The 25,032-nt window shown below is 52.4% G+C and overlaps 2 protein-coding genes across 2 annotated transcripts; one reads left to right on the plus strand and one right to left on the minus strand.

The window, feature by feature from the left end:
• Positions 1 to 108: 108 nt before the first annotated feature.
• TGME49_244040 (HEAT repeat-containing protein) lies at positions 109 to 15,581 on the minus strand. The gene is made up of 17 exons (XM_018780695.1): positions 13,908 to 15,581; positions 13,578 to 13,670; positions 12,832 to 12,909; positions 12,313 to 12,477; positions 11,602 to 11,635; positions 10,807 to 10,876; positions 10,194 to 10,264; positions 9,199 to 9,674; positions 8,690 to 8,747; positions 8,335 to 8,381; positions 6,893 to 7,582; positions 5,846 to 6,301; positions 5,013 to 5,046; positions 4,300 to 4,339; positions 3,819 to 3,899; positions 3,417 to 3,559; positions 109 to 2,659 (listed from the first exon to the last, which is right to left on the minus strand). The coding sequence occupies exons 1-17, from the start codon at positions 14,400 to 14,402 to the stop codon at positions 2,097 to 2,099; spliced, it is 3,594 nt and encodes a 1,197-aa protein (XP_018637531.1). The 5' UTR covers positions 14,403 to 15,581; the 3' UTR covers positions 109 to 2,096.
• Positions 15,582 to 15,938: 357 nt separating this feature from the next.
• Positions 15,939 to 24,241, plus strand: TGME49_244050 (hypothetical protein). Its single transcript, XM_002366853.2, has 5 exons — positions 15,939 to 17,816; positions 18,517 to 18,701; positions 19,208 to 19,563; positions 19,956 to 20,316; positions 20,836 to 24,241. Exons 1-5 carry the CDS (start codon positions 16,661 to 16,663, stop codon positions 24,004 to 24,006), a joined length of 5,229 nt encoding a protein of 1,742 aa, XP_002366894.1. The 5' UTR covers positions 15,939 to 16,660; the 3' UTR covers positions 24,007 to 24,241.
• Positions 24,242 to 25,032: the final 791 nt, after the last annotated feature.

Genomic DNA, 25,032 nt, shown 5'->3' on the forward strand with positions numbered 1-25,032 from the left:
GACGGAAAAACCATCGTTGTTTCATGCCACCTCGGAACAAACAAAACTGACGGAGAAGAAAAGGAAAAGAAAAAACAACGATCTGCTCCTTGTCTTCGTCGGTGGTCCCCCGAGTCGCATCTAGCGGGATTGAGACAGAATTCACAAAGAGAGAAAAGGACAGAATCGCGCGCCGCGCTGGACATGTCTGAAGTCGGTGTCTCTCTTTACTCCTCCGTTGCCTTTTCGCCTGAGGCGCTCCGCTCTCGCGCGCCCGAACAAACAAAGTGCGGCTTCAGAGAAGAGTTGCTCGACGAGAGACTTCTTTGGTCGTTTCTTTCAAGTGTCGCGACATCCGAGAGGGCAGCATATTCCGAGAAAAGACAACTTGTATCGAGTTCGTGTGCGCTGTCCTCCCTCTTATGCATGTCTCTGACGGCTGCTTCCGCTGCACCACCGTCACGGCTGTTCGACCTGTCGCGTTGTTTCTGACCTTCTTTGTCGTCGGTTTTGTCCACGCCTCCGTCGTTCTGTCCACCCTCTTCTGGGTATTTCACCTTCATCTCTTGACTCCTTCTTGCGCCTCGTTCTTCTGCTGAAAAAAACGAACAAGCAGCCTCTCCACGGACTCGAGGAGTCCGCTCCACAGCCTCCACGTCCCCTCCGGTCGCGCCATTTCTCGCGGCGACTTCCTTCTCGTTCCCCTCGTCTTTCATTCCTCTCGCCGTCTTGCCTTCTCCCCCCTCTCGCGTCGACTGCGGCACCTCGAAACCGCACCGCCCTTCTGTCTCCACTGCCTGCGTCGACGCCAGACGCGAAGGAGAAGCGCGGCCGTCTGGCGAAGACGGACGGGAAGGAGAAAGAAAGACATCAAGAATGTACGGCGCGGGCAGCGCTGCGTGTGCGTCTGCGAGAAAAGATGGATACGCAAGAGACCAAGACCCCTAAGAAAACGACATCTTCAGCCCTCTCCCGTCGAACGCATGCATGCAAACATACGTGAGATAAACGAAGCACGCAACATCTGGCAAGACGCAAGAAACTCTCTACATAGCGACACTGGCGCATGATGTACATCTGCTATACGCGTTGTTACAGTCGCACACAAGTTCATGACAGATACAAAACGACATACACATGCTGACAGACATGCACATGTATGTAGTGGACTGGACGCGTTTGCATTTGTCTAGCCGCCCCTAGATGACTCTTGGTTTACCGTCATGACTTGCTCTGTCGCGGCATGAACTCGGTCCGAGTGTCCACAGAGGCAAGCGACAGTTTCTGGAGCATGGCAGAGGCATGCGCATGCAGGCCCCCCTACAGTGCCCGCGATCCCCAACACACTCCTCTCTCTGAGAAAGAGACAATTGAAGCTGCGACGATGACGATGCGGTTTTTGCGGACTGAGGAAAACTCCGAAAAGAACCCCACGTGGAGCAGAGACGAAAAAAGTCTCACTCAGAGGACGGCGACAAATTCCCGAGACAGAAAACCACTGCATGCGCCCGCCGCAGAAGTGATCACACAGACACAGACTGCTCGAGAAGCAGGCCCAGCTTTCGTGTACAGAAAGCAAACACCGTACTGTAGAAACAGACGCGAAAGGGGTACACTCCGACGTGTGTATGTCAGAAACGCGAAGAGGAGCTAAGCTGGAAAAAGCCGAGTTTACCTTCCAGAGAAACAGCGACACTGTGAAGAAGGTGAATACGGTCGAACCAGTCACATGCTTCGTCGACAAATGCCGCCTCAGCCTGTCTCTTCTTTTCTCTGAAAAAAGCACAGCAGCAGTGGCCAACATCTCGGGTGTCTGAGATCCGTCTTCTGCCACCCAAGACGAAGTTCCGCCTCATCCGCCCCATTAATATCATCTCGCTTTACTGCTTCATCATGCCTCGAGTCGCCGGATCTACAAACGCATGCAGAGACGAAGATATTTACACGTATTTCCATCTACAAATACATGTATATACATATATGTACAACTGTACGTACGTATGTATATGCATGTACGTGTATATACAGGTATGAATGTATGTATGCCTATGCACATGCATGTACGCATGTATTTATATGTCTCAATGTGTGCATGGATATGCTTACAGGTGGTGTGACTAAGTTTGGAAAGCAATGTAGAGTTGCAAACGTCTACATGGGTTTGCGGACCGGAACTTGAGCATCCACGTATCTATGGGAGGAGTTGGTTTTGTACGTGTATAGGCGCCGCTCTTCAGGCTTGTGTATGAGGTGCATGTGGTTTGTATGCCTCGTATTTCTATGAGAGGGCACAAATTCGACACAGTTGAGTGGATGGATGTAGATGAGAAGAAGGCACGGCAAATTGAGATCGTTTCGCCGAGACTCGCAAAACAAATACGTTGGTTGAATTGATAAAACTGCGTTGTTCGTTTCTGCGCAGAGTTCGACACAAGGAAGGGACAGCGCCCTCCACTTCTTCGCGGCTTCTGCCCTTCCAGTGAAACGCACGCAGGCTCTTCGGAAAGCTGTAGCTGTCCGCTTCCTGAGGTCGCAGAAAGGGACTGCTGTCCAGTTGCCGACGCAGAAGAAAAACCACCGAGAGAAGGAGACAAAGAAGACGCGGCGGAACACACAAGAAGCGACAGACGACGGTGGAGAAGCTCGTAGGCGCCGTTCTGCGGCAGCAGGAGAGAAAGACCTGGAAGGCGGGGGGAGAGAAGGGTGAACAGGGAGGAAGAGCGACAGGAGAAAATGGTGAAGAGCCGGTGAGATAGCAGCCGAGGCGAGATAGCAGCCGAGCACTGCGGGCGTGGAACTCACGGAAACAAGTAGACCAAGGAGATGCTTCAGCCACACAGAGAGGCATGCGACGTTCGTCGGCAACGAGAGAGAAGGCACAGACGGAAAGGGTGTGCGTCGAAACAGACGCAGTCAAAAGAAACAACGACTGAAGCAAATAACAGATTGCACGTAACACCGGAAGACCGAAGGTAGTAAGGATTCGAGATGTATTCGCGGAGTTAAGAGGGAAGAAGCGAGTTTTAAAGATCGACACCGACTGAAGACAGAGAGGCGTTCACATCGAAAGGATCGAGGAAGGACACAAACCAGACTCAAAAGACAAACCCGGTGAGGAATCCGGCTTATATTCGGAGAGACAACAACTTTGGACACATACCGAACTGCGTAAAAAAGAAGATGTAGCAGTTCAGGACTCTGTAAGAGAGAGACATCTGCTTTAGTGGATGCAACGGAGAGCGGGAGGGAAAAAAAGCATCAGGCAAACACACAGGCCGTCACCGCCGAACAGGAAAGAGAAGATATGGAAGAGCAGAAACGCTAAAAACACGAGAGGAGAAAATGGACAAGGGATTGAGATGACGAACGGGACGATGGATCATGATAACGGAAACGGAAAAAGAGACAAGGCCAAACCGCGAAAAAAGAGGCCGTACCGAGAAGAGCCTGGACGAGGTCAGGGTGCTCTTGAGGACGAAGCAGCAGAAGACGGACGGAGACAAAAGCTGGCGACTCAAAGAGAAGCACCAACTGATCCAGTTGTACATACACCTGAAGGGGCAGATTTCCGATGGTCGCTCTGCACCAGCAAGGGCAAAGAAAAAACTACAAACGTTGACGAAGAACATGCTGAAAGTATACCACCCCGCCATCTGTGTTTCATTCTCTCCACACGCTTGACACCTGCACATATAAATATATGTAGTCACTTTTTGCTCCCGACTCGATATACACCCATAAATAAATAAATATATATATGTATATATATATATATATATATGTATACAAGCACCGATCGGTGTGTCGTCCTGTACCAGCATTTCCCACAGTTTACGTACAGCCGCTGGACGAGGGTAAGCGCCAAGCGGTGCTGGCGCATGCGAAGAGACAGGGCGAGGGTGGCGACAGGATTGTGCATCCTGCAAGAACAGGAAACGGAGAATCTAGAAAAATACACAGAACGCAGAACTTTTATGCAGGGAACTGCTTGTACAAAAACCGTGTTTTGGTGTCTGTACACAGTGCCATATGCGTCCATTCAGACATACTTATATAGATATGTATATATATATATATATATATATATATATATTTCGCTGTAGATGAACACCTGCAGCCCAAACGAATACAGGAAAACAGGAACGTCCATGCAACTAATCACTTATATGAAGGCAATTGCCATTGTATGTGTACATTGTGATACGCGTCCTTATACGCATTTATATATATATATATATGCATAATTATCTCTCTGTATATACATACACACCTGGATGTGGACTGTCACTTTCTTCAGAGCTGGCGTGTCTCCTGACTCACCAGGCTGGAAGCAACCGGCGAAAAAGTTTGGCGTCTGGATCTGAATACGAAGAGAAGAAGGCACTCGAAGATGAAGAGTGAAGGCGGAATTCATACAGAGAAAGAAAACAGTGTGGTTCCCCCTGCTGTTCTACGCCCCGGATCGGAGCAGGGACAAAGCAGCGACCCGCTAGCGCAACTCTGGAGAAAAATCAAAATCAAGGATGAGAGAAACGGGGAACCTTATAAGAGTCAGACAGAGAAGAACATCGACGTCGAGCTTCGAGAACGATTCTGACATCCTGAGGCATGTACATCTTACATTCCATGGCCAAGAATATACCAGACATGAAGCCATATTAATATGTATACACCTAGATATATAAATATATATATATATATATATATGAACATGTAGATATATGAATATATATATATATATATATATATATATATATACGTACATGGGTTTATATGAATATATATGTATACACATACATGGCGTGGAAGAGTGTATATATGCATATAGGCGCAGGAGACATAAATCCGTACATAACATAGCCATATATATATATATATATATATATATTTATAAATACATATAGCTATGCGTAAAAGACGAATTTGGACATATGAGCGATTCTGGAGTTGGCGCTCTCTGCGTATATCCAAGAGGGCGGAAGTCTCTCTCTCCAGGCTCTCTGAGGAGGCTTCGCGTTGCGCGATTGATTTACCCTGCAGCATCTCCTCTCGCAGCTCTTGTGTCTCCTGAGTCGCGGGAATGGAAAACAGAAAGCAAAAGGATGGTAAGGAAAGAACGGCAGACCAAGAAGAAGAAGAGCGGCGGCGCCCCGCAGAAAAGAACAGAGAGGGGGGAGGGGAAACGACCCTCGGGGATCCGAGACAGAGGAAGATGGAGAAGGAACAAGCGGGAGGAAGTCGAAGAGACTGGGCGAGAACGCGAAGAAAGACTAGAACATTATACCGTACACGACATCAAGGTTACTCCACATCGGTTATGTTCTGGGCTTACTATATGGACTGCTGTTCTCACTCGAGTTAATTGCGAGAAAAAAGGACTCCTCAGATGCTTAGAAAAAGGAAAGGTTCTAAGTAGTGTGAATGATTGAGTTTGAACTCATGAATCTCTACAGAACTGAACGCCTGGAGAAACCGACGGTGAGGTTTTAAAACTCGTGTTTACAGTGTAGCCATGGACGCAAGACAGGTTGACGCTTCTCAGCCGTTTTCAAAAACAAATGATCTATTATTGTAACCGTGTGGCGAAAAGTACGTCAGTCGCGCGTCCGCCATGTAGCCCTCTCAGCAGTTTCTTGGCAAGCGAGGAAAAAGCTACCCAGACAGGCGAGGAAAAACAGAAGGAGAGCAAGACGCAACGGAAGACCCTACATACGAGCAGAAACGAGAGGGAAGCTACGGTAGAGCGAGGTACGCTTCGGGAAAGCCATTCGGGGACTGCGTTTACTACAAAGAATCAAAACAGAAGATCAAGTTCTTCGCCGGTTTTTTTGTATTCCTTCTCCAGACAGAAGAGACCCTCGCTTACAGCAGCAGAGAGAAGAATCCAGTTGAAGACCTGAACAACCTGGTGCATGAACTGAAGAGTCTCTGCTGCACAGCAGACCCCTTCGCCTTTTTCCTTGCCATCCAGTCTGTCGTCGAAACCGAGGCTTCCTCTTTCTTTCTCTGTCGCCACCACCATCTCGCTTTGTTGCGTCTTCTCTTCCTCCTTCTCTGCCGCCTTCATTCTCCCCTCCGTCCGAGTGTCTCCTTCGCTTTCTCCTCTACGCGTACACTCACTCGTTGCCTGCTCCGTCAACTCTCCGTCGGCTCTGTCGCCGTCCTGTTGAACTTCTTTCCACGCTTCGCCTCGTTCGCATCCCAGCGCCGCCTCGTATATAAGCCGAGTCCGCTGGGCGAGAGAAGCTGCAACGCTTTCGTACAGTCTCCGCGGCCGCAAGAAGTCGCAAAGGCGTCGCAGCATCTCTCGTCCTCGTGTCTCCTGAGAGCGACGAAGCAGCAAAGGCGAAAGTGGACCGGCGCGAAGAAGGAGACAAGCCAAAAACGACGCAGGAGCGCGAGCAACGAGACAAGACGAACGTCTACGGCGATGGCGAAGCGCAACAAAGAAAAGAAAAGAGAACTGGAGAAGAAACGGGTCACGGCGCTGCTCAGTCCGGGAGAAAGAAAACCGTTTTTTCATGCGTCGAGACACACTTTTGGAAGACGTTGAACACAAAAGCCGAGAGAACCAGGGCAGCGCCTGCAAGCGAGGTCCGCGGCAGACGGAGCAGAAAATACGCAACAGCCTCTCTGAGAGGGAACAACATCTCCGATAGAACCTGCTGGAAGGAAGTCAGGAAGGCGCCTCATCTTCGCAAGCCACCGAGGGGCTTGTCGCATCTGTTCCTGGTACTGTGCGAGGAACCTTGAGTCGTTCGGTCCTCCGTTCTTCCCTCGCAGACTCCATCCCGGAGCTTCTTCTGTAACCAGATGTTGATCGCCAGCCCAGGCACCAGCTGTTTCTGAAGGGAATCTGAGCAGACGCTCGAGCGCCAGCGCGACTCGCTGGAGACTCTGGTTTCATGCTCACCATCATGCGGCGTTCTGCCTGAAAGAAATCGAGGAGAAGGTCGACAAGTCTGTTAAACACTCCCTCGCGCTCGTCGGTGAGTTGGGCGATGATTTGGAGAGCAAGGTGGCTGATTTCTTCGTCTTCTCTCTCGCTGATCTTCCTCTGCCTCCTTGCGCCGCTGTGTCGCGCGAGCCGAGCTGCACCGCCGGCTTCCCCCCAAAGGCTCTCTCCAGTGTTTGCACTCCACCGTCGTCTCCGCCGAGCAAGCAGGTCCCCTGGGTTCCTTCGCGAGTCTCCGAAACTGCCTTTGCCCTCTTCTGCGACCGCCGGCGAGGCCGCGGCACGCGCAAAGGCCTGAGGAAGCGGCGCTGCATGCGCGGGGGAGACGTCGAGTCCCGCCTCTCTCTCCGTCTCTCTCTCCGCAAATCTCAGGGCGACGAGGGCCGCGCGGAGGACGAGGACGTCCAGGTCCTCCGCAAAAATGGCGGCACTGTGCTCGAGCAGAAGAAGCAGCAGCCACTGCAGACAGAGGAGACGTACGACTCGGCTTGCCTCCCGGGAAGGACTCAGCGTTTCCGACAGAGCCTCTGGAGACGCAGCGAGCGACGAAGAGGCTCCGAAAGCCGCGGAAGGCGCATGGAGGTCAAGGTGGAACACCAAAACGTACACAACTTGTCGGACGTCGAAGGCGAAGCCTTTCGTCAACATCTGCACACACAAGAGGACGGGACTGTGGTCCAGGTTTGATGGAGGCCTCGCATCTCCGCGGAGGACTGAGGCGATCGAGAGAGAGAGAGACACGGATCTCTGCCGATCACGGCGCCTAGAAACTTTTCTATCACCGACGGCATCTTGTCGACGGGGCTCTTTCTACCGTTATGTATCTCGACCTCTCTGGGTTTGCCTTCGCCGGGATCCCCTTGTCTGTATCGATCTTCCTCGCTTTTTTGGGTCTTTCCCTGGGTCTCCATGCCCGTCTCTGGGTCTGCAAATGCCGTTGCATGCACTAAAAGAAACGAGGAAAGAGTGGAGAGAAACGTAGCAGAGAAGAGGGGAAGGCGACGAGGAGACGAATGCAGCTGCGGCAGGCAGAAGGTTCCTCCGTCGCTCTGCGCGCGCGCTCTGGGGAAACGCAGAGATCCCGTCCCCACCACAAAAGCGCAGTGAGAGAAGAACACTGCACAACTGAAGAAAAGTGGACGAGAGAAGACAGGGCGAGACATGCGCGAAAGCAGAGGAAGCAGCAGAGGACAGCAACTGAGGCAGGCCGCGTACACGACAGAGCAAGAAGAGAAAAAGGAGTTCCGTTGGAGACAGAGAAAGCGGGGAGACACGAGCTTTCCAGAAAGACCACAGACGAAGTCCAGAGAGACAGCGAAGAGAGTTCCAGGAGAAAGACTACATCCCAGTAACCGGAGAAGGCACTGTCGCAAGTCGTAGAAACAAGAAAGAGAACTCACCTTGAAGAGAAGATGTTGGTGATTCTGCAGAGCAAGTCGGCGAATCTCTGCGACGACAAAGTGCAGAAGTCAAATATGACACCTAAAAACCTATCACTTCAGTGTTGGACTATAACAATCTCAACAAGTGCAGAGAAAAGCGAACTGCGGATCTTGTCAGGCTTCCTTTCGCGAGGTGAACTTCATCTTCGTTCGTTATCTGCAGTGCCTTCCAAACGCCACTGACGCGTCGACTTTCAGGCAGTTTCTAGGACATCACCGCTGCCTTCCGAGCACCAGTCGTCACTTGGCTTCCTGGTTCTCGAGAGTCTCCACTTGCCGGAGGTTCCGCCTCCATCGCGCTGAGATGACATACCTTCTTCTCTGTCCGCCACACACTGCAGGACGCTGTCGACAATCTGCGGGAAGAGAGGCTGCGCCGGAGAAAGAGAAAACAAGGAGACAGATGCAGGGGAAAGGAGACAGGTGGAGACACAGAGAGGAGAGGAAGAGAAAAGGTCGAGACACACAGCCACAGCACTACACAGGTAGAAAAACAGGCGGCGGCAGACGAGGTGAGACAGCAGGAGACAGAGACAGACATGGGAAGACAGCCCGACGCGGGGAGAGACAGCCAGACACAACGAGATAGAGACACGACGGGGAGACAGGTTGAGAGAGAAAGAGAGGGGCAGGGACAGGAGAAGACAGAGAGGAAGAGACACAGACGAAGGGGGACAGAGAAGCTCGCATTCTCTTCACAGTCAGAAAAACGCTCTTCTGTCACTGGGGTTTCCCTAGAAGAAGCATGGCTTCTTTCTGGGACTCTTCGCTTGTTTGATTGTTTCTAAAGTTGGAGACATGACTGTTTTTCCTCGCCCTCACCTCCAGTTCTCTCTGAAGAGCCATCTGCCACAGGTGACGTTTATGATTCTCGTCTTCTTCGTCAGCTCCGCCTTCGACATCATTTTCTTCTACATTATCTTCTGTCTTTTCTGCTATCGCGCTGCCATCTTCTCCACTTCCATCTTCTTCACGTTCCTTCTCTTCGGGGTCGTCTCTGTCTGCCGCTTCTTGTTGCATGCCTTCTCGTCCGCTCTGCGTGCGGCCGCTGCCTTTCTCGTTTGCGGTTTCTTTGTTCCTTCGCTTTTCGTTTTTCAGGCGTCTCTCCACCTCCTGCCTGTTGTCGCTGAGAGTCTCCGCGGTCGGCGAGGACGAGGCGGCAGCGGCAGGTGCAGGGTGGAGAGCGAGGGAGAGGATCGCATGCAGCCATACGAGAGCTGTGAGACGCGAGAACGACTCGCGGCTGCGCAGACACCTGAGGACGATTCGCGCGACGGATGTCAAAACGGTGACTTCCGCTGAAACGCAGAGAGGAGGACGGGAAGCACAGCGAGTGGAGACGGGCACCAAAAACGCGAAAGAAGCAAAAGACTGCACGAGAGATGAGAGGCGCGGAGAGGACAGGAAGGAACGACCAGGAAGACTCAGGGCGAAGGAAGCACGGAGAACGAGGAAACAAGAGAAAAGGCTTCTGAAGCAGAAAGAGCGAAGGAGAAAGAGAGAGGGAGACAAAGAGAAAGAAAGAGAAAGAGAAGAAAAAGCGGGAAAACGTGAGAAGAACGGCGGCTCCCGCGGGGACAGGCGTTGTGGACGGGGACGACAGAACGGCCAGTGGAGGTCAGCGGAGGGAAGCGAAACGCAGAAAACACAGAGTGGATGAGACGCTCAGTCACATCCCGAACACAAAAGGAACGAGAAACCGAGAGAAGACAGAAATCGAGCAGAGAAACAGGGCCAGAAGCAACCACAGCCACCACAGACAAGAAGTCGTTTTTAAAAGGAACCGAGGAAACGACCGAGAGACCTCTCTTGCCTACTTTCGCATCCACTGGCTTTGACGTCTTCCAGGAGGCCGGCAATGCATGCATCCGCAGCATGTCGAATATCCCTGCGACGAACAGGAACTGCGTTGCAAGGCCCACCATTTCAAGACGACGGGTCATGCAAAACAGTTCCCCCCTCTCGGAAAAGAGACAAGACATTCGCATGCACCTGAAGAGCGAGACAGGGCCATTCCTGCGCTCAACAGTGTCCCCTTCTTGCCGTGTCTGGACAGCTCGACCAAGGGCGTTTCCCCAACACCCCTCACTCTGGCCTATGTCCACAGAGAGGTATACACGACGCAACGTTCGCAAAAACTCCCATAGACTTTTACCTATCTGTGCTAACCTACCTACACTCATCTATCTGCCTTATCTACACATCTTTTGATCTCGATATCATATCTGAGTCTACCAATCGATCTACCTGTATCCCTCTATCTAGACCTCTCTATCTAGACTCTCTGTGAGGATCTGTCTCTCTAGATCGACATATCTCTCTTGACCGCTTGTTCTGTACCCCTCTATCTCTACATCTGTATCTCTCTGTAGAAAGAAGAGAGAAGCCTGACAGTGCACACATGCGAGCGAATACGAAAACGCAGCGGACCTGTTTGTGTCGCCCAGCATCTCGAAGAGGCTCTCAAGAAAAAGCTGAAGATGCTGAAGCATGTCCGTCTCTGTTGAGACCCGCAAAGACAAAGAGCAAACAGCGTCTAGATGTGGATCTGAGAGATGCCAATCGATTACCACGACATTCACACGACACGGTTCACCAAGTAAAAGATAGACACTGACATATATATATATTTATGTATATATTTATGTATATATTTATGTATATATTTATGTATATATTTATGTATATATTTTTGTATATATTTTTGTATATATTTTTGTATATATTTATGTATATATTTATGTATATATTTATGTATATATTTTTGTATATATTTATGTATATATTTTTGTATATATTTTTGTATATATTTATGTACATGTATACATGCAGATAAAACGTGTATTTGTGCGTGGCGGCGGCAGATCTACGTGCCGAGGAGTAGCTGCCTTTGCGTCGGTCTTTGTGCATGCATGTGCGTTTCTAGGTAGATGTCTACAGGTTTCTTCTAGATTCACGCGCATGGGGACGCATGCATCGCACATTCTAAAAATTCGAGATACGGGAGGACACTGGCTGCATGTCGATGCATGCATGCATTTCTCTCTGTGCATGCAATTTCACGAAAACACACACTTCAACCACATGCTTGCGAGAAGCTGAGACGGCACAGCTTCGCTCATCGCCACGGCTTTCTTCTTTGTGCATCGACGAAGTTGGAAACAGAAGAAGAGAGAAACGAAAAAACAGAGAAAAAAGGAACAGGCGATCAAAACCGACACTTACCTGGAACAGAATCAAGGAGGGAAATCCAGGAAAGCTGCACGGCGCAAGAAATCGCAGAAACGAAACACAAGGGCTTCAAGGCATCCCCACAAACTTCTACATTTACATTTACACATGTGAGTACAGGTACTCACATGCATGAAGAGACTCTGCGTACTCGTGGTGACCTGATTCAGTCTAGATACGTCATTCTGCACTCTAAACCATGGGAGAGAAACAGCTCGGACAAGCAAGTTGGAGGATCTGGAAAAAACTGTCTTCAGTTCTCCTGTCTGTTTCTTCTTAGAAGAGTTGCTTCTTCTGCGTTTTTCCGAAGTGCCTTCTCGGTTTACTCGCCCTGGTGCGTCCATGATGCTCGTGGAGGAGAACAACCCCCAGCACAGGACAGTTTCAAGTTCTCTGTTGTTTTTTTTTCGTTCCGTACTCCTCGTCTGCATGCCCTTCCATGTCATGCGCATCCACCGTCTTTGCCCTTATTCTTAGATCTCCGACGCCAACGTCTGCTTCCTTCTCGTTCGCTTCTTTTTCGGCTGTTTCTTCTTCGTTTTCTTCTTCTGTCCTCTTCCTCTCTGCCGCCTGTTCCTCTCTGTTTACAGACGACGCCGTCTGCTCTCTTCGTCGTCTGATTCGGACTGATTCACCGTCTTTCTGCCTTCCAGTTCCGGTCTCTTTTCTGCGTTTTCTTTTTGCCTCTTCCGGCCCCAGGCTCACTGCAAGAAGCTTGATGAACGGACTTTTCACTCGACAGCGCTTGACCAAGAGAAGAAGGAATTCTTCTTTTCCTGCCCAGCCGCTCGCGGACACAAAGATCTCCTTCAGCAGGCGATCCACGAAGACGACTCCGCCTCTGACGTCGAGGTCCACGTCGCCGTACAGCTGCGCGCGAAGGAAAACGAAAGACAACCGCTTGGTGCACTGCGTCGCACTCGAGGAGCCAGGCTCGCATCGAAGGCCATCGTGGATCAACAGTGTTTCTGTATGTGCGAATCTCGAGGAGAGAAGAGAAAAAGTTCACACCCGCGCAGTCACCGGAAGACGCAGCGACAGGGCCGACAGAGGAGAAGAAGCCATTTCGGAATCCAAGCAGTGTTTGGGACATCTCGATTAGGCAAGAACTCTCTGTCCAGCGACTGCACTTCAAGACTCAGAGAGACCCGATGGCCTCTGTTGAACAACGAAGACCGGCCTCGCCGATCTCGTAAAGCGACCAAGCAGTGCAGACAAACGCACTTTGCAAATGCCATCGAAAATGTCGTTGAGGAAAGGGAGTGCCGACGTTTGGGCGACTTTGAGGACGTTGTACAAAGCCTGAGGCGTACATACACCACAAACGAGAGAGCGCACAAGCTTGCGAAACACTGAAAAGAAGACAGACGCTTTCCACCATGCGAACGATACTCTGCTGTACGCGTCGAGAAGAGCGAAGTAACAACTGCACCCCGCAGAGCGGTCATTCTGTGCAGTCCTCGTCACCAAGAAAAGCCATTTATGAAGAGTCTGGCTTGCCCTCCTCTGTGTCTCTTAGGGATGTCCGCTGATGCGTTTCGGCAAGTCAGTTGGACCCGTTCCCTTTCCCGCGCGTCTTCGTGATCTTTCTTCTTTGTCTCTGTGTTCTTCTCTCTCCGAGAAACTGCCTCTTTTCGTCTCTTTTCCTCGCCTGCCTCTCCTCGCTCCTGTCTCCTTTTTCCTCGCGTCTCCTCTCTCCTTCACGGCTTCCTCGTTCGCGCTGTTCCCCTTCTTCTTCTTCCCCTCGTCTCTTGTTCGCATGTGGAGCTGCGTCCTCTCTTCTTCGTCATCTCTCCCTCCAGTGTCCCCCTGTTCTTCTGCGTCTCCTCCTTCTGTTCCTCCTGTTCCTTCTGTTCGTCCTGTTCGTTCTGTTTCTTCTTCTCCACTTCGCCTTCTCCTTTTTCTTCCTCTTTTTCTTTTTCTGTCCGCGCTTCTCTCGTGCGTCCTTCCACTGTCCTCAGTTGGCTTGCCTCGCAGGCGTAGTAGCGGACGCGGGACTCAGGGTCCGAGAAGGCTCGCAGCAGCGGCGGCAGCAGGAATGGCAGAAAATGCGAGACTTGTGCCTGGCAGAAAAAAAGGAGAAGACACGGCCGTTCAGTACCTCTGTCTCATGCCCCATTTGCCTGCCGTTCACAGACCTCACCGGCGCTTCGCTTCTCTCCCCTTTTCATTCCTCTCCGTCTCCTCTCGCTGTGTGTACGTGAGCTTCTGCGGCTGGCATGGCGGGGGTCACCGACGTCGATGAAGAACGTTTCGGGAGATCCAGGACTTGCGTCGAAAAAAAAACGCCTTCCGCTTACTTCCAGGGCAATGGCGACGGACGCGAGGGCGACGAGGCCTCCCTTCCTGTGATTCGGGAGCCCCTGGAGCAGAAACTCTTTGTCGAGAACGGCGACGATGTGCAGCAGTTTCGCGTCTTCAGCCTCGATCTGTGCTGCCACCGGCGCTTCTTCGCTCTGCTGTGTCTCGCAGAGACGCGCCCGGTCCCTGAGTCCGCGCGCTCGAGCGGCTTCTTCGCGTCCGGACGCGCCAGTCTCCGTTCGCGCGCGTGGAGGCGAAGAGACACTCTGAGACGGAGCCTCGACTCGAGACTGCAGCCGCGCCGCAGCCTCGGCCCTCCGGTGTACGAGGCGACGCACCAACGCCTCGACTTCGTGCGCAGCCGCCTTCCTCTTCTCCTGACTTTTGTCTCCCAGGGCGCGCAGAATCTGCGGAGACAAGAGCTCCCCTGGATGCCCAGCCTGGGAGCCGGCAGACAGCGCAGCCGAGGCCGAGTCGCGCGACAAAGAAAACATCTTGAGCAGCGAAAAGAAGAAAGCGAGAACGAGAAGAGGGACGAGGCCAGGACGGTGCGAGGGCGACCAAAGGAAAACAGGAGGGATAAAGAGGAAAACAGGAGCGATAAAGAGGAAAACAGGAGGGATAAAGAGGAAAACAGGAGGGATAGAAAAGAGAGAGAGAGAACAAGAGGGAAGAAGGATGACTCTCTTTCGGTATTTCTCCTTTTCTCTCTCACTCGGCCTCTCTCTCTCCTTTCGGGACCTGCGTTGCGTCCTTCCTCTTTCCTCTCCGCTCTGCTTCCATTATCTCTCGTCTCCGAACGCTTTGAGTTCTCTTCTCTCCTGTAGACTCTTGTTCGCAGGCGAAGAGAAGGAGAAAAGGAAGGACCCGCCCTTCTGCGATAGATTTCCGAAGCGTTTATGTCTGAAGCCCCAGCTGTATCAGGTTAGAGAGAGGAGATCGAGGAGGGAGCGGAGGAATACGGGAGAGTAAGAGAAAATCGGAGAACAAGAAAGAGAGAAAAGCCTCAACCTACAAAGGCCGGACACAGCGAAGACGAGGCGCGACGGCGACAGAGACGGAAAGAAGGGGAGAAAAAGAGACTCGCCAGCAAAGGAAAAAGAAAGCCGAGGAAGCGAAGGGCAGCAGAACGAGAACGAAGAAAAGAAAGTTATGAGAGGAGGAATGAAGAAGAGGAAGAGACGCTCCGAACGTATGAGGCAGTTGTCGAAGAAGAGGTCGAAGAAAAGAAGAAAAACGAGGACGCCAGCGTGTATCTTTCACAGGAAGGCACGGACAACTCAGCCTCGACGAGGCGAGCTCTCGTCGCCACAGAGGGATCAGAAACATGTAAAAATCACAGTAAAGATGGACGAAACAGAACGAGGGAGAAGGCGAAGGAGAGAAAGAAGACGACGCCGGGCTCAGGATTTACCACAGTTCGTTCTCCGTTGATCATTTATAAAGAGGAGAAGGAAACGAGGGATCACAGTTTAGGAAGGAACTGGCCTTTTACGACGAAAGGAAAGGAACCTCTTCTGTGAAACAGAACAGATACGCCAGATCTCGAGTCCGGTGTCCCGCTACACACTTCCGTTTTCTAGTTTTTTCTGCCTTTTTTTCTCTTGTCTCTCCTTGTCTCCCTCCATCTCTCTCGCCTGCAGCGAGACAGTCGGCAGGCGCGCGTCTGGCGCTGCACCGTCGACCGAGGAGGAGAAGAGAAGAGAAAAGGGAACAAAAGGCACTCTGAAGAAGGAAATCTGCAGAGAAGAAACGCTCGTTTCCTCACTCGCTCGTGGAGAGAAATCTGGAGTTTCTCCTCTTCGCTTGGGACCTCTCGCCCTCCCGCTGCGCTCCCGTTTTTCTCTTCAGCCTCGAGACAAAACGAGTGCCTGGTGTCTCCGCGCTTTTCGCGTCCTGTGCTCACTTTTTTCCTCTCTCTTGCCGTCTCCTTCTTCTCTTTCTCTCTGTTTCCCCTAGTCGACCGTTGGAGTTTGCTCTTCTCCCTTCTCAGCCGACCCCCTGCGTCTTATCGTTTCTCTTTTTCTCCAGTTTTCTGTGTCTCCTTGTCTGTCCCTGATGTTCCGCTTCCCCTCCTCTGCGCCGCCCATCTTTCTTCTCTTCTCTTCTTTCCCCCTCATGCTTCGTTTCCAAGTTCTCTCTCGTCCTTGCAGGCGTTCGGTCTCGAGTCTTCTTCTTCTTCCACAGGACAGGAAGTATTTCGTCCTCTCCTGACTCCGCAGACCTCTCCTTTCCCCTACGCGTCGCCTTTGCCTCCCTTTGTCGTCTTCTTTTTGTGAACTACGTCTGGCTTTCTCTTCCGCTGGATGCGCGGCGACATGGAAGCGGAGAGAGAGGGAAGAACGCACACTTGAGAACTTCAACAAGAGCCCCGCGACTGTGCTTCCGAAAAAAGAATCGTCTTCTCCGCCTGTCTGTTCCGCTTGTACGCTTTGCCTTCCTTGTCCTTTTACTCTCGCTTTCGTCTCCTCTCAGCTTCCTCCCGCCGAACTCCAGACTCACAGCAGAACTCAAGTCCGTCTGTCACTGAGCTGCAGGTTCTTCCTCGTCTTCTCCTCGCTGTCCTTCTCTCGTTGTTCTCTCTCTTTTCCTCGCGTGCAGCTGCGGCTTGATTCCTTCCTCTCTTGGACCTCTTGTCTGACAGTCTGTCTCTATGGTGCGCCTCCACCTCTCCCCTTCCGTTTCTCTTGCCTCTTTTTCTTTTTTCTCCCTTGTCTGAGCTGTCTCTCGCTTCTTCCTTGAGCTGGAAAGAATGCGCCGTCCTTCTCTCTTCTCTTTCCTCTCTTGTTCTCTCTTTCTTCTCGCCTGCAGTTCGGCTGTCTCTGCCCTTCCTCTGGCGGCGCCCCTCCGGTCTGCTCCGTTGTGTCCTTTCGCTTCGTCCGCCTCGTCCTCTTCTCTGCATCGGAGACCCGCCGGTCTCCGATGCACTCCGCATTTCGCCTTTGCCTCTTTCGAGAAAGCCAAAGGAAGCGAGAAATGCGAACCAGCCAAAACACCCAGACCATCTGTAGAGACCGCAGACGGCGAACTCCTTCGTCGAGATCCTGCCGATCCTTCTTCCGGAAGCGCGCGAGTGTGCGGTGTACATACATCCGGCGTTCCGCTTGCGACGGTCCCGAAAGCGAATAATGAGAGATGTGAAGGAAAGAGGCACTTTCGCTTTCGGACTAACGACGAGGAAGGCAATCATGGAAACGAACTGGAAGGTCGATTTGAGGAGCCTGAGGAGCCTGACAGGGCGGCAGAGGGGCAGGAAAAAAGGAGGAGGGAGAACTCTGGCAAAACGCCAGGCAGAGCCACAGGAAAGAGAAAACCTCTAAACGGCTACCATGCGTCGTGGTTAGCCTCGGCTTTCAACCGACATCAGGCTTCTCACATTCACTCTCTCCGGGTGTCTTCCTTTCGCTCTCCTCTCTCTTCGTTCCTCTCTTCTTCACATTCGTCTTCTCTCGCGCTTTGTTCTTCCTCGTTCTCTCCGTTCGCCTCCTTGCTGTCGCCGTCACCTCTCTTCCTCAATCCTGCTTCCTCGGCTTCTGGACGGCGCGTCTCTCTCTCCAACTTTCTTTCTTCTCCCTCTTCGTCTTCTCCCTCCGTCTCGGCTTCCTCGTCTTGTTCTTCATCTTCGTCTTTGCTACGAGCTTTGGTCGCGTGTCACTCTTCACCTCAGACAGCGTCCGTCTCTCTTTCGCCTCCTCGCGGCTCCTCGTTTTCCAGTCTCTCTCCCTCTGTGCTGCTGCGGAGATCGGAAACGCGGACTCAAGCTCCGACTCTGCAAGCTCCGCTGCTCAGCGTCCGCGGCAGTTGGCCTCCAGACGCCGGCGATGACCGCGAGACGGAGAAGAGACTGTCTCCTCTCCGGATCGACTACCGCCAGGCCTTTGAGTTGCTCGAAAAGGCAGATCCCACAGGTGAGCTTCAGCTCACGGCAAGAGGCGCTTTGCTCCACTTCTGAAAAATATGCGCTTTCGACTGCATGTCGACCATTGAAAGTCCGAAACGACAAGGGATATGATTTGGAAAGGACCGCCGTCGGTCGTCGCTCATGGCCTTAACCTTGGCATGACTTCGCACGTGGATTTCGCCCTCATGCGTTCACAGTCCATGCATGCATTTTCAGTTGCTTCGAAAGTCTTTTTCTCTCTGTCGCCCTCTCTCTCTCTCTTCCTATATATATATATATATATATATATATGGATCATATCCATATCTCTCTAAAGACTCGCTGCATCTGTATCTATCTATCCATCTATATCTATATATATTTATATATGTATGTATGTATACATGTATATATATATATATATATATATATATATGTATGTATGTATGTATGTATGTATGTATGTATGTATGTATGTATGTATGTATGTATGTATGTATATGCGTGAGAGTGTGTCCATGTATGTAGATACAAGGTGCATGCAGCAAAGTACGCGCACAGATGTACATTCAGTTGTCTGTTGGTTTTCTTTGGGGGTTTTGGATGTTTCTGTCTTTGTTTCGTTTTCTTCTCTTCGTTGTGCAGCCTTGTCTCCCTTTCGTGTTGACAGAATGCGTTTCTCTCACATTTTGCATCTTCTTGACATTCCTTGTTTTTTGTTTTTTCAGGCATCAAAGCTCTGACGGCTGCGTACAATGCAGCGCTCCATGCATGTGAACGGCAGAGAGACCGTCCAGGCGCCCTTCGCATTTACGCAGCCATGAGAGAAAAAGAAATTCCAATAGATGTTGTGACCCTGCACTCGCTCTTCACTCTTCTAGAAGCGTTCGCAGATGACACAGCGCTCTTGCAGGTTAGCACAGAAGCGACGCAAGACAGACGAACGTTTTTCTCTGGAAAAAAGACGCCTCCTCGGCTGTCTCAGCCGCCGGCGGCGCCTCGTTCGTGCTGTCTGTACACCTCCGGGGGAGAGGCTAAGCGAGAATGTAGAGAGCTGCGCGCTTCTCAAGGAGAGGTCAAGAGACTCGACGAATAAGGCAAACAGTCAGAGGGGAGAAACCGAGTTAAGGCGAGGGGGAGCCTCGCGCCGGGTGTATGTACGGCGTGGAGGGGGCGGCAGAAAACGTTGTGAAGCAATTTCTGTTTCAGAGGCATTGCACGTTGCGCAGGTGGAAAACTCTTAAATGAGACAAATGTTGAGAGGGGCGAACACTGACTTGCAGCGAAAGTCAAAAGGAGGAGCCTTCGTTTAATCAAGGAAAAAGGAAGCGTCTCTGGCGTTCGTCGCTAAAGGAGAACAGGCCTTGTGTTTTCTTCAAGAATATTCTGAGGATCCTCTTGTCCACTGTCCTCTTCCAGATCTTGGCCCAAGTCGACTCGGCCGACCCTGAGTCGTCGATGGCTTTCCTTTCGCGTTCGCCGTCGTCTTCTCTGTCTCCTTCTCCTCGGTCGGACTCTCAGGCGTCGCCGACGGTTTCCGTCACTCCATCGCTTCTCTCTCTAGGCATCTCTACGTGTTGCCGCGCGGGGAACGCCACAGCCGCTGTCCAGCTGATGGAGAGACTGAAAGTTCTTTTGCGCAGAAATGCCGACAAGTTCCTTCTCAACTTCACCTCCGTTCTGCCTCCCGACACAGCCGACGCGACTGCGGCCGTCGCTCACCCGCCGACTGGGGTGTATGTACAGCTGGTCGTCGCGCTGACCCAGGAGGGCAGGTAGGTCGGTTGGGGGAAGACGGAGAGAAGCAAAGACGCAGCTGGAGAGGAACATTCGTCGGAAGAAGAAAGAGACAGCAACAGAGAAAGCGAGGAAAGAGAGGGACGAGAGAGCTGGAAGTTGCGGTGGCGGCATCCGACGCGAGTCTCATGTAGACGCAGAACGGCTGTTGAAGCGTAGCGAAATCCGTCCACAGAGAGAGAGCGAAGAGAAGGAAGCGATAGTTGGCCCAACTCCGAAGAGACAAAGAAGAACGAAACGCCTGCAGGACGTACGCACCGTTGTGAAGGAGTTGAACTGTCGCCTTAGATTTTGGAGACCTCGATTCTGCCGCTAGACTGAACCTCGCCGTTGAAAGACGCCTCGTTGAGTGTGGAGACTTTGTTTCCAGATACGAAGAAGCTCTAGCATACTACGAAGAACTGAAATCGCTGCAGAGACGGTTCGTGGAGAAGCAACAGCTGCTTGAGAGAGAAGTCGCGCGGCGGGCAGAGCTGGTGGAACGTGAGTTAAAGAATGCTCCAGAGCAGGAAAGGAAGAAGCTGCTGGGCGACATCGAGAGACAAGTTGTTGAGGAACAAGAACTCCTCCTAGAAGACTACCAGCCCCCCATCAGCGCTGTCAACGCTGCACTTGAAGCCTGTCTCTGCACCGGCCGCCTTAAGCAAGCTCTTCTGATTTACAAAGAAGACGTGGAGTTTCCAGAAAAGCAACGTCTCCGTGCAGGCGAGGCTCTTGACCAAGAACTCGCGGTAGGCTATAAGGATGAGCCAATGCCCGGAGAGCTCCTTGTTGCAAGTAAAAAGCAAAGGCCTTTGCTGCAGTTCGCGTCTATAGGGTAGAGAAGCACAAGAGAGGCGGAGGCGAGAAGAAGAATCGATTGTTCAAAGATCCAAACGGATTGAAGAAGCAACAACACAGAAGGCAGTGACAAGCCGCCCGAAAGCCGCCCGACCGTGTCTCGACAAGGAGAGCGACGTACGCAAATCCTTCGTCCACGGTGCAAGAGACGTTTGCTTGCTTCGCTTTACAGATTAAGTTTTCTTTCTCTTTGCAGTTGGAAATATGTTTCTCTTTTCTTGCCTTTCGTTTCATGACGAATTCCAAGTCACGCGTCCTGTGCTCGCCTCCGCGATGGTCTCGTTGCGTTCCTTTGACTCTCTCTGACAGCTCAATAACTGATGCGCTGCCCTTTTACCTAGCGTCGGCATGCGCCCGGTTCTTGAAGCGAGTCGCTTCGATGCGTTTGTGTCTCCTTTTTTTCTCTCCAGCCGAGCAAGGCGGCTCCGACGCTGCGGACGTTTGAGTTGCTTCTGCGCGCATGCAGTCAACAGCGACAGGCCTTTGCGCTTGCTCAGATTTGGCGGGACTTTGAGGAGCTCCAGGCGACAGTTGCCGAGACGCAGAACGCGTCTCCCTTCCGCCTCCCCTCGGCTGCTCCGTGCGTCGCCTCCGCGATCCAAGGCTTCGCCGCCTGCGGACTCTGGACCTACGCGCTGCGGCTTCTTTTGCTTCTCCACAAGGAGACAGGCGACGCGAGACAGAGACACTGCGAGCTTCTCTCCGACCTCCTGCGAGACGCCCGAGAGGCTGCCGAAAGGTCAGGAGCGGCGCGAGAGACACAGAGCAAAATGAGGAGCGAGAACGAAGGAGAACGCAGCAGCGAACAGAAGGACGGCGACGCAAGAGCAGCCGCGAGTGAGAGCGGAGACTGGGAGCGGTGTCTGGAAGGGCATTTCGTTGATTTGGGCGTGGAACCGTACCTGGCAGTGCTTCGCGCCTGTCGAGATGTTGGAGCGTGGAAGCCTGCGCTTGGCATTCTTCGTCTCCTTCAGCAGCGTCACACGCAGGCGAAACTGCTGCATGCACTGGGGGCGGCGCGCGAGCGGCGCGAGGCCGAGCGACGCGAGCAGTTTCAGCAACGGGTGAGGGCGCTGCGGAGGCGTCTCTCTGAAGCCAAACGGAAGACGAACGGTGCGGACTGTGTGGGCGAGACCGCCGAACGGCAACGGCCAACTTCAGCAACCGCCACTGGCGACTCCGATCCCCTCCTCTCCCGAGACATGGAGCGCTTCCTTGGGTCTCTGCACAACTCAGTGGCGGTTGGGAGGACGCCGCTGTTGCCCGAGTTCCCCTACGAGGCGTACGCCCTGACTCTGGGCACCATGGCGGCAGCGGGAGCCTGGGACAGAGTGCTGGCGGTGTCTTCGGAGTTCTTCTCTCGGCGAGACTCCGGCGCATGCGGTTCTGCAAGCTTGAGAGCAGATGGCCCCGCAGGCGAAGCGAACGAAGAGAGAAAACCGGCGAGACGAGCTGTGGGTTTCGGAGGAGAACGCGACGAAGGAGGACAGCCGGAAAGAGGAGCAGAGGGCGAGCGGCGAGACGCCCCGCTGGAAATAAGGAAGAGTGTGCATGCGTACAGACTGATGGCCTTGATGCACTTGGGGAGACACCAAGAGGTCGAGGCAGAAAGACGAAGCCTCATTCGGCTGACCGAGATGGAGAGGAGGACGCGCGAGCGCCGAGACGCGAGGCAGCGAGAGAGAGAAGGCGGAGAAGAAAAGCGAGAAGAAGGGAAGGGAAGTGAAGAGGCGTTTTTGCCCAAATGGAGAGAAGAAACAGAGCACGAGGAGGGCGAAGGAGGCGAAGACGAAGGCAGTCACGGAATCGCTACCCTCGTTCTCGAAGAAGCAGAAACCTGGCTCATGCGTGGAGTGACCCGAGAGAGACGAACGCAAGGAAAAGACAACATATATCCAACGCCTTCGATCCACGAGACGACACCACACACTTATGAAGCAACTCATCATTCCTTCCCTTCTCCCTCGAAATCCTCTTCTGCTTCCTCTTCTGCTTCCTCTTCTGCTTCCTCTTCAGCTTCCTCTTCAGCTTCCTCTTCAGCTTCCTCTTCAGCTTCCTCTTCAGCTTCCTCTTCAGCTTCCTCTTCAGCTTCCTCTTCTTCTCCTCTGCAGCCATCCTTTATTGCTGGCTCGGGAGGAGGCAGAAGCATGTCCCTGCGCGACGTTCATCACCTTGGAGGAGTCTCTGCCATGTCAGAGGGTCTCAAGGAAGGCAGGGGAGAAGAAACCTCAGTGGCAAGGAGGGAAGAATTCCTCATTGGTGGTGGAACAAAGAGGAAGGTTTGTGTCCAAGATGAGGATCGAGGAGACGCTGTTGCTGAAGGCGAAGCGAATCACGAGTCGGTATGCCAAGACGAAACGGGGGAAGAACATTCGGGGAGAAGTCTAGATCGCTTTTTCGCGGGTCTTGAGCCTGTGTCTGAACGCGAGGCGCGTGCTGTCGCGGAGGCGGTAGAGAGACGAAGAACGGAGGAACATTGGAGACAAGAGAAGATGCAGAGTGGAGTAAAACGGGCGACGGGGGACAGGGAGGGAATGCAGCCGAAGAGATCGGCCGATCCGGAGGGCGACAAGAACGATCCTGGTTGTCAAACAGCAGGAAACGATCCCGGGGGAGAGACAGGACTGAGACGACGAGAAGGAGAGAGAGACGGAGTGAATGAAGAAGCGGGAGGTAGAGAGAAAGGCGCATCAGGGCAGATAGAACGAGAGAGAGAAGGAGAACACGATACAGAAGAAGCAAGAGAGAGACTCGAAGAGAAAGAAGAAGAGAGAGAAAAAGAGAACAGTGAACGGGAAGGGAGAGCAATAAGAGCAGTTTCAGGAGAGAGAGGATTGTCGGTTTCTGCTTTCTTGAGTTCCGTCCTCGGCCCGCGTCGCGCGGTGCTTGAGAGCATGCGGGAAGAGCCGGTTTTGGAGGACACGGTGACCGAGGAACCTGAGAGCCTTGAACTGCATGCAGACGCAGAAGCGCAGCTGGAGGCGAAGCAGAGGGAAGGCGAGAGCCGCGACAGAAGCGGTGAAAACACAGAAGCCTCAACGGAGAGGAGAAACTCGCCAGACCGAGAAGAAGAGAAACAGGATCCTGTCACGACGGCAACCCAGGAGACAGATGCGAACACTGGGGGAACACTGTCGCAGGCGGGAGGAAGAAAGAGTGAAGCAGCTTCCAGATCCGAATCTGTCGAGACGAGTCTGGATCTTCTTCTTCGACTCAAGCACAAGACGCCGGCAGAGACGCAGCAGCTCGAAGATGGACCGCCTCGCTGGCTCGCCAGGCGAAGCGGCACAGGGGAGCCGGGAGCTGAGGCCGTCGCAGGTAGCCGCCGGGGTGTACATCCACCCGACGGCCGGGCGGGAGTCGGGATCCCTGGAGGAGGCGCAGGCTCTCAGAGGCAGAGACAGGAGACGAGAGGGCAGAGTGCATTTCTCTTTGCAGGTGACCACGGCTGGGGATGGCCGCCGCACTGGGAAGAAAAACTCGACAAGGCTCGAGCCAGATTGCAGCGAACGAACGACGAAAGTGGAGAGACCGAGGAAAATGCAAAGACAGAGACCCCTTGGGGGATGAGACCGACCTAGGCACTCGCCGAGAAAAAAGCTGGCGTGAGGAGACAGGAAAGGGGAACTCGTAAAGAGAGAGAGAGGGAGACCAGAGAGAGAGCAAGGGAGGACTGGAAGGCAAAGAGACGTGGAGGGAGAGGGAGACAGAGGGACAGGCAGCAGTAAAGAAGTTCATCTGTCGCGATTCACAAGGAAACGGATGCGACATGTGCTCCCCTTGTCAAACTGAAGCACTAATGATGTCTGTAATGATGCATCGAAGCGGCGTTTTTGAAAACATGTCAAAAGCGATCAGAGAGCTCTGTCGACAGACTATTTCTCTATTTTCAGTCGCTCATAACTCACCCCTCTATTCTACTACATCTACATACATAGATGTAGTATATATATATATATATAAACCTTTAATGTAGTTCATATACGTGCATATGCAAGCACTTGTATCGTCCGTGAACGCTTCACACACATATATATATATATACATATATATATATATATATATATATATGCATATGAACCGTGATGCCGATTAGTATATGTATATCTAAATCCGATGGGCGTGTGAAACCAGTCAGTACACAGGAGGATGTATTCAAGTATGGTTCTCTCTGTTGTACCGATTGTGTTTCCAGATTCCGCCTACGGGACTGCGTATGGGGACTGATTCTGTTTGTGTCAGTGGCTGTCATTGGAACAAGGGATGATTTCACAGGCTTTCTTGCTTTGCTCTGTCAGTGGAACGGACGCGCTTCAAGTGGAAGTCGCTTCCTTGCAGGTGAACGACGCACGCAACTTTGCAGTGCGTTGTACGAATCTTAAGAAAGCGAGGACGCGCGTTTCTTCGACTCTGCAGAGGGCGATTCCGGAGCGCGGTTCACGCAAATCTTATCCGAAACGCGTTGCCTTTTTTCTGATTTTCGCCTCTTCGCGCGACCGTGTTCCCCGCTGGGCGCCCTCTCGTCTGGCCTCCGTGGAGACAGAAGAGAAGGACGCAGACATATACAAGGCAGAGACGAGGACAGACAGGGAGAAACGGTTTTATCG

This window comes from Toxoplasma gondii, chromosome VI (assembly GCF_000006565.2).
Source record: "Toxoplasma gondii ME49 chromosome VI, whole genome shotgun sequence".
NCBI lineage: Eukaryota > Apicomplexa > Conoidasida > Eucoccidiorida > Sarcocystidae > Toxoplasma > Toxoplasma gondii.

Bases quoted from the DNA above. Each gene is read 5' to 3' on its own strand.
- TGME49_244040 (XM_018780695.1), bottom strand. From the start codon at position 14,402: ATGTTTTCTTTGTCGCGCGACTCGGCCTCGGCTGCGCTGTCTGCCGGC. The intron at 8,382-8,689 runs GTATGTCATCTC...TTGTCGTCGCAG, and splicing joins TGTGGCGGACAGAGAAGAAG to AGATTCGCCGACTTGCTCTG. The intron at 6,302-6,892 runs GTGAGCATGAAA...CGTCGCTCTCAG, and splicing joins AGGCAGAACGCCGCATGATG to GAGACACGAGGACGAGAGAT.
- TGME49_244050 (XM_002366853.2), top strand. From the start codon at position 16,661: ATGCGCCGTCCTTCTCTCTTCTCTTTCCTCTCTTGTTCTCTCTTTCTT. The intron at 19,564-19,955 runs GTAGGTCGGTTG...CTTTGTTTCCAG, and splicing joins GCGCTGACCCAGGAGGGCAG to ATACGAAGAAGCTCTAGCAT. The intron at 20,317-20,835 runs GTAGGCTATAAG...TTTTCTCTCCAG, and splicing joins CTCTTGACCAAGAACTCGCG to CCGAGCAAGGCGGCTCCGAC.